General features: G+C 33.0%; 1 protein-coding gene across 5 annotated transcripts in view; it reads right to left on the reverse strand.

Annotated features, from left to right (window-relative positions):
- Positions 1 to 1,788: 1,788 nt before the first annotated feature.
- Positions 1,789 to 13,377, reverse strand: part of LOC149567487 (zinc knuckle (CCHC-type) family protein) — a 188,218-nt gene continuing 176,629 nt past the window's right edge. For 4 of the 5 annotated variants that reach the window (XM_089817489.1, XM_089817485.1, XM_089817488.1 and 1 more), the window contains one exon: positions 5,823 to 6,273. In XM_089817489.1, the coding sequence (XP_089673615.1) occupies positions 6,208 to 6,273 (66 nt within the window). In that variant the 3' untranslated portion in view covers positions 5,823 to 6,207. Of the gene's footprint in view, positions 1,857 to 5,822; positions 6,274 to 13,377 lie in introns of those variants that run through there. The other variant, XM_089817487.1, reaches the window with a different exon arrangement.

The raw sequence follows: 13,377 nt of genomic DNA on the forward strand, positions 1-13,377 counted from the left end.
AGATTTAGGTGTAGTGTTGGAGTATTTGGAGTAGAACTACGGCCAAAATTTGGATATGGGTTTTACACATGACTTGAATAGTAGAAAGAATTCAATTGTATCTTGTTCATGAAAGGTGAATTATAAGTCCCAACACAGCTATTTTGATGATGTAAAAAGTGTGAAATAATATATAGGAATCAATTTTATGGAAAACATTTCTACATGATAATTTGAGAACATTATATATTGTTGGATTTTAATAATGGTAATGCAAGTTTTATTGCAGTGATTAAGAATTGTAATCAATAAATATGCCTATCATAAAGGACATCTATGTAGACTTGTGATTTTCTTTTTTAAATTAACATATTTAGTAGCCACATCCATTGAAGACATACTTTGCAAAAATAAATTTACTTTTTCTTGTTCTCTTCTTCATGAACATTACATAGAACTATTGGGAAACAAAACTCACAATACAACTAATTAGAAGAAGTAAAAGTATGAAACTGGGACAAGAATGAACTATATACAAAACATTTCATTGTAATGTTGTAAATAAATGACACATTCTTCAATGTTTAGGATTGTATTGTGACCCTTATTTGAACAATGATAACAAAACACTTCTTTCATCATTGAGGGAAACCCATCCACTTTTGTAAATGTGTTACACAAAAAAAAAAATTGTGCGTCTTTCATCTACATTATTTCTATATCCTCAACATAGTTAATTGAAAAAATTGTGTTCTCCACAAATTTAATTATAGTTGTGCACAACTATTTAATTATTTGTACACATTTATCAAACTCAATCTTTAAGAAATCATTTGAGGTCATTGAAGTAGTCAAGATAGTATCAATAATGTCTAATTATCTGTTTGAGACATCCATAATCAAATTGTAACCTGTGAACTTATAAACAAACATCAACATATAAATATAATCAAAATAAAAAACTATTAGCAATTATCATAAATTCTTTCAAATGAATAATGTTCAAAATAAAATAAATAAAAATTAAATCTATTTTAAATGAAACATTTAGATTGTAATGTTTAAAATATGGTCACATTACCTTCCACTTTTCAAACATCACACACACACACACACACACACACACAAATATACATATATGTATATGTATGTATGTATGTATTATACCTGTGTGTGTGTGTGTGTGTGTGTGTGTGTGTGTACTTAAATAAATTACATAATTAACATATTTAGAATATGAAAAAATATAAACTAAATATATGATTCGTCTAATTTAAATAAATCATTAACTATAATAAAATAAAAATTTCATTGATATGGTGCCATTTACATCCATATTAATGATAAAATTTAATTATGAAACATGAAAATATAAATATTTTGAAAAATGCAAATGTAAAAGTATTGTGAAACATACAAATCTAAAATATGCAAACAAAAATTATTTTGAAATATGCAAATTTAAAACTAATATAGAACATGCAAACCTAAAACTAATTTGAAACATGCATATTCAAAACATGCAAATGAAAAGTATTGTCAAATAAATAAATCAAATGCATTTTGAATACGATTCTAAATCTATATCAAATATGCAAGGCTAAACTATTATTTCTAAACAATTTTGAATGTAATTCTATATTTAAATGATACTAATTGAAATTGAAAACTAAATCAAAATAGAATATTATAACTAATTTTGCAACTAAATCTACATCTAAATCTAAATTCATTACTAAATCTTAATCTAAATGTAAAACTACATTAAAATATAAAAATAAAAATAAAAATCTCACCTGCAAAAAAAAATTCCAAAACTTCAATCTACTCTTCAAAAACTCCAATCTCCTCTTCTAATAATCTCCACCTCTTCCTCCCTACAAAAACACAATGAAAATGAAATGAGGAACCTTTGTTTTATAACTTTTGAGAGCCTCCTCATTTCCCCCAATGGGTGTCTCTTTACATTCCATAAATTTGTTTCAAATTCCTCCACTCCCTACAAAAAATAAGCACGAATGTGCTTGCAAAAATATATTTAATTAACTAAAAAAACATATTTAATTTTTTTAAGAAATTATTTCAGCCCTATTTTTTCAGCCCTATTTTTACAAGTTCTATTTTCTGGATCCTATTTTTTGGAGTATTTTTTGGGCCCTATTTTTTTTGGGGCCTATTTTTTCAAGCTCTATTTTTCTAATCCTATTTTTTGGCCCTATCTTTCAGCCTCCATTTGGCTTCCTATTATTGAGGCCAGCTGTTATTTCGGGAATGCTTTTTTAGTTTATGATTAAATAATTTAAAAGTTTGTAATTGCTCTCTGTTCTTTTTTATTGACAAGGAATCCATTTTAGCATATTCTTGTGCTTGGATTTGGATTTGTGCTCACATTGTATAGAACACCTCTTGGTGTAATAAGGAGATTGAGATATATTGTCCACCAAAAGGAGCACTAATAGCTAGGCCAAAATAGATACAAACCATGGACACCTCTATATGTGACCTAGGAGGAATGGACTTTGAAAGACTTTGGGTCATTACGAAAAGGATGACATATGATGGAAAATGGGTGTCCTAAAAATGGAGTAATTGAGGAAACCAATGCAGTTGATGCATTTCTAGGGAATAACATAGGTGTTGCTCCAAAGGTTACCATTAACACTTAGGGTGTTTGCACTTCCATTGAAATATCTATAGAGTTTTGTGTTGGGGATATGGGAGAATTGTCCAAAGATAGGCCAATGTGATTGGTGAGGAGATAATTGTCGAGTCTAATACAAAATGACAATGGACAGAACTAATCAAAGACTATGAAGAGAGAAGAGGGGGATAGAAACTTACCTAATAAACCACATTTGGAACAATCAAATCTTAGATACAAATGATGGCATGATGTTACTTCAACTTTGATTCATGTTGCAAGAGTAGCTTTGGTCCTCTTCTATCCTTCTTGTGAGGCACTATTGACAATATATTTTCTCTTGGAGCCAAGGAGAATTGAGGGAATATGTGTGATGAAGCCTTTCTTTTTACACTCTGAATCTATTAGTGTTTAATAGTCCGGTATACTTTGGTTGTTTGTTGACGTAACTAGACTGATATCAATCTTCCCTCTTGTTGTCTCTTCTATTTTTCTTGACCAAGAGTTAGGACTTCTTACTCAAATGATCTTGGATGAACACCCTCTCGTTCTTCTTTTGTCTTAGAGTAACTTAGGTTGGAGTTATAAGAAGAGTACAAGTCTTTCACTTCCTACCTATTTATCAAAAAGAAATCATTTTTTTATCACTCCAATTATTTCTTTGTGAAGTATTTTCTTACTCAAATGATCTTGGATGAACATCCTCTCATTCTTCTTTTAACTTAGAGTAATTTAGATTGGAGTTGTAAGAAAAGTACAAGTCTTTCACTTCCTACCTATATATCTAAAAAGAAATCATTTTTTAATCACTCCAATTATTTCTTTGTAAAATATTTTCAATGAAGGGAGCATCTTCTATGGTGGGTTGGCTTATGCTTTAAAATCATAAAAATCCTAGTCATTTCAGCTTAGATATTGCATGCTTACAAGATAAATCCATATAAATGTCTTGCAACAATTTAGTTGGATTCCTCCTTGATTGCACATATGGTCATGGGGAGTGAGTGATAGTGATAGCCATTCTAGCCAAACAATTGTCTAGGTCATGCTTACAAAAATTTAAAAAATAAATAAAGACCCAAAAACGCTAATTTAGAAGAAAGTACCACTTCTGTCTCTGTCTTCTCCAAAATGACTCTCCTTTATGCAATTTGGGCCTTATAGACTGTTCGGTGACCTCTTCATGCCCTGGTACTATTATCAATTATTCAAAATAGCTTAGAAACTTCTAGGGCTAGGATTTTATTTGTTATATAAGAGGGAAACTGTAATGTGGGGAAATAGGGTTTACTAGCTTGTATGGGTCAAGTAGAGAGCTTGGGCATGTTTATTATTTAGTTGACTTCAGGAAGAAAATGATTCACTCGGCTCAAGGATTCGAGGGTGGAACATGAATTTAGTAATCCTACATGGGGAGTGGAAGATGACTATGCAATTATGGAAGATGGATGAAGAAGCTAGGTCAACATAAGTAAAAAAACATGACTTTCAACATGTACATGCAAATAGAACATAGAAAGACAAATTCTAGTAGAATATCTAAAGAGTACAGATAGTAACTAACCTAAAATCTAAATTTTGCAAAAAAGTGGAGGAAGCAAGTTGGCTGAAGAGGCTTGCTAACAGGACCAATTGGTTGGGGTGATCTACTCTTGCACTTTCATAAGAAATAAACTATAAATGTAGATCTTTGAATTTTCAATCTATAGCTTTTTCTTACAAACAAAAAAGAAGGAAAATGTTGCAAAAAGAAGGATTTTCATAATTCAAACCTTCATTTAGGAATTAAATCTTGAAATAGAAATATAACTTGAAAAGGAATTGTCAGCATGTATTAGAGGCTAGATCAAAAAATACAATAATTATACCTTGATAGGCCTTCTTTGTGTTGAAATACTCATGAAGCTATTGATGTTGATCATGCTAGGTTGAATTTAGGAAGAGAGAATCTTGATTTCCATTATGAAGGCTATATATCTAAAAATTACTCATCTCCAATGCTTTTGATTACTGATCACTTGCTCTTGAATGCTTGACAGAAAAATTGTAGTAGAGTGGGTTTCAATTAAATTGATGGATTGGATGTCCTCTCAAAATGAGGGATGAAAGCTTTGTTTTATTCCTCATCAAGCATTTTAGAGTATTAATTTTGGGGCAAGCCGACACAAATTTAGAATTCTTCCTCAAACAAGCTAACCATTAAGGTTAAAATTTGGGTTCAGACATTGGGAAGCAAGACACCCTAGGTGACTTGCTCAGCCCAATGTAGGCTCAAATTAGGACCTAAGGTCTAAGCTATAGAGGATATGCCAAAATTAAATGTGAAATTGAGTTAGATCAAACAATAATGTATGGAAGGTCAAGAATGTCAAAATAGGTCACAATTGAGCAAGAAATTGCACAGGGATACAATTTATAATGCTACAACAATGTAAAGGGTTCCTTTGTAAAGCCATGCACTCTTAAAATTGTGACATTTTCACTGAAGAGTCAATCTACTAGAGGCTTAGACCCTTTTAACCAAGACATTTGATTTATAGTTAACTTAGCAACATGGACCTATTGGGAGAAATGTCATAGAGTTGGGACCATAGATAATTTAGTGAAAACATAATAATGTGTTTGGGAAAGTACCTAGGTCCAAATAGTAAATAGCTACTTCCTCCAAGACACATTAAACAAATCTAGATGCATATACTTTTTGAAAGAACACAACATTTGTGCCCACGCATATGGACGAGGAAATAAGGATACCTAAAAATATAATTTTGAGGCATTTCTCAACTTGAAATCCCCTTTTCCAGTCTAAAAATTAGTTAATTTGAATCTACATCACGTCTTTGTGCATGTATTGATTATATAACTTATTACAACTTTTTATCATATATTTCAATCACTGGCTCTATTTCCAATTTCAACTAAATCTTAAAAAGTTGTCGATCCTTTACAATATAACTCATTTTATAAAATGTTGAAAACAAATGAATTGCATGATATAAAATCAAGAGCCAATCTATTTTGAAAATTTTTAGTGTTCACTAGAATTATTTATTTTTATCAACATATAGAATAGTTTGATATGGTATAAAATGTGAAGTGCAAAGCCACATTAATGAATCAAATTTTCCATGTTTTTCCAAAAAAAAAAAATCAAAACCAAAGGTGATGGAGTTAAAAGGTTATTAATAGAACTTAGACAACATGACAAATAATCGAAATGCTTATTACAAGATTATATTAAAGTCATTTTAACAAATTTGTTTTGGCTTTTGTATTTTGAAGCTTCACCCGACGGGAGCAGCTTCGAGCATTATGACCCCGTTCACAACAAATGCTGCACTTAATGGTTTGACGTTTAATAATATTTACACTATTTAGCAACTCTTGATTCAGATGTTTGCTACTGAAACCTTTTGCTTGGTCCTTTTGAGGACATGTCTTGCTGTTGTGGCCACCTTGTCCACAAACACTACAATTATATGTTCTACCATGGCTTTTATGCTTTCTTTTTTGTTTGCAAGTTGTACGATTGTGACCAGTCTTTCCACATCTCCTGCATTTATACCGCATCGGCCCAATTTTATCCTTTAAAGATGGACAATAATGACTTCGATGGCCCTCTTCACCACAGTTGCGGCAGTAAAATTTGACTCCTGCATGAAGCACAAGTCAGCATAGATATTATTCTCCTTCCTTACTGCACATTAGAATTAGCAGATGAAAGTTGCTGCCCAACAGACTACCCACTTTTAGAATTGGATCATGTAAGAAAGACATAGTTCAAGCAATGACTTGAGTAATCTGTCACATGACATAACAATGCATTTCTCCTCAAAATATATCGCACACGCTTGTATTTTAATCAATGATAATGTGGTAAATATTTGAGATGTGAATTTAAGTTGAAACAGATGATTCAATACAGCATAGAAGACAATGGGAAATTTAGGATAGTAAAACTAATCGATAAAGGCTGCAAACTCTACGATCCATTGGGAAAGGTAAATCATCATACAGCTAGCAATGAATCCTTAAATTACAGCAATACGTAAGATGGACTAGCAATGAAAGCTAAGCACTAAACGAAGAGAAGCTTATCAATGATGAATATTGAAAAATAAAACAATTGCCATCACCATAAAATTAAGACGCAAAATGACAAAGAATAGCAATCATCACCACCAAGGTTAGAACATGGATGAAGGCATGCAAATGAAACAGAATCGGAAGACTAACTAGGAGCATACAAGATATTACTGAGGTTTTAGTGGCAGTTTCGAAACACATGCTCATTACATCTTATTTTGGTTGAGCATATAGCATATTTTCCTTCAAATTCCAAAAATTATTTTCTCTGGGATATTAAAAGTTGAAACCCCTTCAAAATTGCTTAATAAACTCAAACCTAGGTGATTATGCGGAGGGAATTTATATTTTACATAGACACAAGGCTGTGCTGATTCCTTAATATAATTGTTGGTAGGAACCTAGGCTCATCCACTCTGCGTTATGGGATCATTAACATAAAGATGAATTTGATTTGTTATTCAAAACAAAACTTGAAGATTTTTGGTATAGGTAAAAAGGAGAATTGTGGCATATTTTGGTTGCATTATAATGTCTATAGGGAAAATTTTAAGAGGTTACTTATGGATATAATGTCTATTTTTATAAAACTAGAAGCTTTCTGAAATTTAAACAAAGAATTTGTGACATAAAAAATGGTCTGTAAATAGAATAGTAGTTGGACTTCAATAGAAACACCCGTTATCAATATGTTGCCCAATGAGTGAGGCATCATACTGTTAGTTTGCTTCATCAGAAGGCCTTCACATACAATCAAGTGACTTGGGGTTGCAATCGACACTTCAGGTTGGTCAAAGTTATCAAGGAATGTCTAACTATATATAAGTTGTTGCACTAATTGAATTTATTGAACTTCAGAAATACATACAATAGCAAGTAAAAGATTTTTATTTGTGAATCATACAAAATCACAATTCAATTTTAAAAAGGAGAGAGAAAATGAAAAATCTCCACTGGAATAGAAAAAGAAGTGAGAAAAGCATTAAAATTTTAAAAAGATGATCTTAAATAACACATTGTTGTTCAGGTCTCAAAGCTGGGCTATGAAAACATTTTCTAATTCGCAGCCCTGTCTGTGCTTTGTTTTCTGCTACCCAAAATTTCACCCCATATTCAAATCATGATTTTAACAAGTTAAATCTCTTAAGTCTTTAAGATGGTCAGAGCTAAACCTCTATCAGAACCCAACAAGTCAAATTGAACTGTTTAAGTCTTCCTGCTCTAGCGGCATCCAAGCCTGGCCTGAGTTCCATTTCATGTGCCGCATCCTGACATTTCATTTTGAACTACATTGCTGCTTTATTTTCCTTCTTTCGGACCTAAGTGTTAAAAGTGGAACTGATAGGAGGCATCGGAATTACTTTCTAGCCCCTACAACCCCAACTTGTACTAAAGGGGTATTGACATTAGTAAAGCTATCCAGAATAAACATTGGAACCTGACCCCTCACATGGAACGATAGGTATTAAGGAGCATCGTCTTTGTGCAGCAGTTCAACAACTACTGGCAAACTCCGAAGGCAATTCTAGAACCACCATCAATTTCGAACATTATGTTTAGAACTCATTGCAAAGTCAAAGAAAGCGGTTCAGCATTTGGTGACAGTTCCAAACAAGTTTTGCATCTGAAAGATCCCTGATGGATCTCTGCTGCAAATCTACTGTAGATTTATTCTATTTTTGTTTTTTCCTGTTTATTAATGTTTTCTTGTAGAACTAGACAAAAATGCAGAAGGGTTTGTTTGTTTTTGTGTTTTTGATGATTATTCCACATAGAAATGAGAAGTAGCAAATGGCAAGAAAAGAGTCTGAAAATAAATAACAATATGCAGTAAAGTCAGAGTTGATACAAATCGTACCAGGCAGATCTCTGAATTATAGAGCCAAATAAAAGATCCAGTACATTTCCTCTACCAATGACGCCACAACTGGCTGATGAAAACGGGCTGATAAGATGCATAAAACTGCTGCTGAGTAACCGATTATTCTATGTATCCAAGTGCTACAAATGACAGAGTACGGCTGCAAGTACGGCTACAAGAAATGGCATTGTACGGCTGCTAGAATTCACCTCCCATACGCCAAAGAACATGCCCAACAAAACAAACTGTAGGCCCAAGCTGAAGTGGCGTCTACCTTCCTCCCGAACACTATTGAAACTACTGACAAACCAATACCCAATGCTGCTGAGGGGTACGTCCCAGCCAGCAATTACCCTAGGGTTTGCGTCCCAAAATGCAAATCGCTCAAGCAAAGAAAATCTGAAAAGAAGTGTTTGAAAAATATGCATAATCATGAGAAATGGCGCCCATCTCCTTATAACCCCTTGCAAAGCAATTCGAACCCTAAAATGACCCCCAATTGGCGTTGGCTATAAAAATGAATTAAATCTTATTTTAAAGTGACCATGTCACTAGAAAATGACCTTTTCCACCATAGTAATAAATCCGCTCACCGAATTGCCCTGAGACCAAAGAGGAAGATTTAGAGAATTTCAAGACCTTCCAACGAGCTATCATAACATGGGATACGCATCCAAATGAGGCCAAAATTCCCTTATTACTCCAAAATGGCTATTAACTTAGCCTTATTTAAATATTAAACGCTAACTTAGGAAATATTAAAAATATAACCCAAATAGCCATAAACTGCCCAACTGACATCACAAACCATAAAATCATCCTGTCACCTATCTGTGACTGAAGTCAGAAATCAAGGATCCACTGACAGTCTCATCCCTAAAATCTAGGGATGCTCCTAAAATTTAGGAAACAAGCCCTATCCCTCTGAAACTGAACCCAAAGGGTCATCTCATGGAAACCCAGCCCTGGGCATGATCATACCTCCTAAAAAGTAGGAATGAACCCCATAAATGTAGGAACTGCCTCCTAAAAACAAGGAACGTCACCCAACTGATCAATACCCACCAGAAAACCAAGTCCCCAACACTGAATAACCATACTGGGTCTCTATCCAACCCTGTCAGCCTACAAGACCCCATAATAAGCTGACTCACATGTCTCTGTTAGACTGAGCTAGAGTGGGGACATGACAGCATCCCGACAGGTTGTGACTCGTGAGAACCATGTAAATTGCCATCTGATTTAAAACTCAAAGGAGGAAAAGGGGAAAATAAATTTATTCAAGTTTTAAACACAAACAACATCTATACATGAGATTAAACAAAGTGACTGAGTTTTGGCAATATAGCCAAGTTCAAGAACCTATTTTGAAACCTGATGGAGCATTTAGAACCACACAAATGAAAAGTGACCGAAGTGTTGAAATGTCAAAGTAGTTCTAGAACCACTATCGAGCTCCTAAAGAGATTTTTGAGCCCCAGTTTCCCAGATAGTCACTAGCAGAAGCATAGGAAAGCTTCTAATATTGCTGGAGTTTGGAACAACTGGAGTCTATCAAATCTCATTAATGATACACGTGGCTTCCTACTAAAATTGCCCAGAAGAAAATTATTCATTCTGAATCCTCCTCCATTACAGTATTGGTAGTGATGTATGCTATTTGAATCACAAAAAGCCAGATGTGAAATCGAAAAACTTTCAAAAAGACACTAATGGTTCACTGGATTCTTAGACTTTATTCATTGACAGAATGGATGCAATTAAAGCTTGGGAAGGTGTAAAGATTCCAAATTTTTATTTAGTAACAGTTCTTTAAAAGAAACAGTTACTGAAACTAAAAGGACAAATACGCAATCAAAAGGCACAGGAAATATATAGATATTTCTGACTCCCCTTGTCCTTTGAGGCTTGATAACACTCTGTCAGAGTATAGGGCATTTTGATTTTAGTTTTGTATAGAAGTAGGTCTTTACTGTTTCAAACACGATTTTTATACAGAGAAAGAATGATCTTTCAACCATTTTTTTTTGCATATAAAGAAAGGAAGGGATATTTGTTAAATTGTTGAGTTTAAATGTGCTCTTTCTTATTGTATTTAATCTTTGCATTACCCCAATTGTTCTTTAAAGGTTTCCTATCCAATTTCGTTATGCATGTGCTTGCCACAAAATCTTTGAGTTTTGGTCATTTATTTATCTGAAAGGGAAAATTTCAAATCGTCCTCTTGTCTATCTGTAAGAACCTCAAGTGGATCCCAACCAAACATTGCAGTTTACTCTGAGAAATTTTGTCAAACAGTGCAGTTTAAAGTTTGCTACTGATAGATAATTTAAAAACAAACTTGAGAATGATAAGCATTATGCATCCAACAGTAGCATCAATTCCCATAAAGTATAAGGTGTTGGGAACCAATTGATTCTGAGATTCAAATGATACACATAAATCCATTTCATTCAAAAGATCAGAATTTACAAAATATTGTATGCACCTTTGACATCCGACATCTTTGGGTGAATGTCTCTAAAACTTAAATGACCTTACTTAACACTGCTGAAAATATCACAATATGCTTGGCCAATCTGGGGTTGCAAGGTATTTACAGAGAGATCTCTAGGAATATGTAATATCCCCCTTTTTGGGGACATTAGTAGTCAATTAAATAATTGAATTTCAAGCTGTCAAAGTATATCAAATTTAAAGATTGCTTAATTTAATTATTTAATGAAGTATTAAAATGACTTAATGGAGCTTAGTGAATAATTAATAAGTCATTTTAATTTAAAAGAAGCCAAATAAAGAGATGGAAAAATATGAAGAGACAAGCAGAACAGAAAATGAAGAGTCACAAGGTTGTGCTTTAAAAGAACATTGAGAGGCTCATTATCATAATGCTTGGTTTTATGTTTGGTCTCTCTTGGAGAATTCTGGGAAGCAAAGCTTTCAGGGGGTTTGAAGATGGAAACCCCCCAAGTTTGGAGACAATGGATGGAAATCTATTGTCTGTTGGAAATATCACTACATGTCTCACTTTGTGCTTCAAATTCATACTTCTGGATATCAAATCTGACTATAAGTTTTGTGACTACGATTGGATATTGTGTTGTTGCCCTACTGAAGATTTGAGGCAATATTCATATATCCTTTCAGAATCTTTATTTCAGTTCTGATTTTTATAATTTTCTATACAATGTGTTGGATAAATTGAAATCAATTGTATGTCAATTATTCATTTAAATTTTTGTGGTAAAATCTATATAGGGGGTTATTACAGTGGTATCAAAGCCGGTTTCCCTACCAACCTGTGAGGTTTCACAATGCAAATCTGAAATATTTTATATGTGATATGTGAGAATAAATACAATTTTATTCTAATTGGTTTTATTACAAGGCCAGTTAATGAAGATTTAATTGAAATTTTGGTCATTCTATTTTGAATAATACTAAGCGGGTGTGCTTTAATACTTGTAAAGGTATTACAGAGAAGGAATTTAAGATATCTAGAAAGGTTTGATGAATGCAAAGAACATATGGTTAACCAGAAACAAGGTTTATTCTTAGTTTAATATATTCACATGGCAAAGTGCTACATTTTACAGTGAATATCTATTTTGGTTGAGAGCCTACAAAATATTTGTTGGATCATAAATATTCAATGGCATCTATGTCACCTATACAAATATCTCACTGGACATATCATCATTGAAGTCTTAGACTAAAATTTGGAAGAAAATATTAGGGAGTGCTTGATTAAGTTCAGAAACTTTATTATTGGGTGAAATAACCTATTGCTGGCTTCATATGTGCAAACCATTATATATTTCACAAAGGAAATATGAAGCGATTTATATAATTCAGATGAAGCAGAAATAATTATTATTAAACATCAGCAGTAATATTATATAGTTGGGTAACTTTATTAGGAAAGATATATTTTTTAATGCTGTGGGTCAAAGATTTAATTTAACCATCCTATAGTTTGTTTTAATATCTTTGGAGATATGTTTGCCGTATTTCCACATTATGGGAAATACTGGTTGAGCTGAAGCTATTTGTGGAGTTGCTAATTATATTGGATGCGTGATAAGTATTGTTTGTCACGAGCATTTGATGTGAAGACTATAGGAGTTGGAGGTAATTTGGAAATAATTTGTAATGTTTTAAAAGGAGCTGGCTCTGTATATTCCATTCTTTCCCACAAATGGCTCTCCTTGGTGGCCAAGACATCAAAGGTTTAGAGGAGTTTGCAGTTTCATCAACTGCAGATTGTTTTAGGGGAAAATATTATCAGAGGAAATTTATATGCCTATCACACCAAATAATTATTCCCCCTGAGATTTAGCACAGCAGCAGAGCTTTTGGAAATATAGAAATTTGTCTTCTTCATATCACGAGCCTGAAGATTATATTTTATCACAAGAAATATAGAAATCAAACAAGACCTTCCATTTTAAGGGACCAAAAGAATACAGAAAAAGAGACTAAGCCATTGGCATCAAAAAAATTGGAGTTTCAAGGAGATATTTCAAGACCGTGAAAGAGCTACGAAAAAGGCAGTCTCTCTCTGTAGGGTGTTTGATACTGAATCCCTGTGTTGGGTTTCAAAATATGATAATGGTAGGTGTGTGGGAAACTACAAATCATGTCAAGTATTGTTGTTCCTAAAGATTAAAGAGTCTGATTTCCTTTTTTTCTTTTTTTTGGCAAAAGTGTGCAAGCCACTAATATATCAGCTAAACAACAAATAAACTGTACCATCTGGAACATTGGCATTATCTTCAATTGGAAAGAACATAAAGCTCAAATTTTATTT

This window comes from Cupressus sempervirens, chromosome 3 (genome assembly GCF_028749045.1).
Source record: "Cupressus sempervirens isolate cs-2001-9-10 chromosome 3, ASM2874904v1, whole genome shotgun sequence".
In the NCBI taxonomy this organism is placed as follows: domain Eukaryota; kingdom Viridiplantae; phylum Streptophyta; class Pinopsida; order Cupressales; family Cupressaceae; genus Cupressus; species Cupressus sempervirens.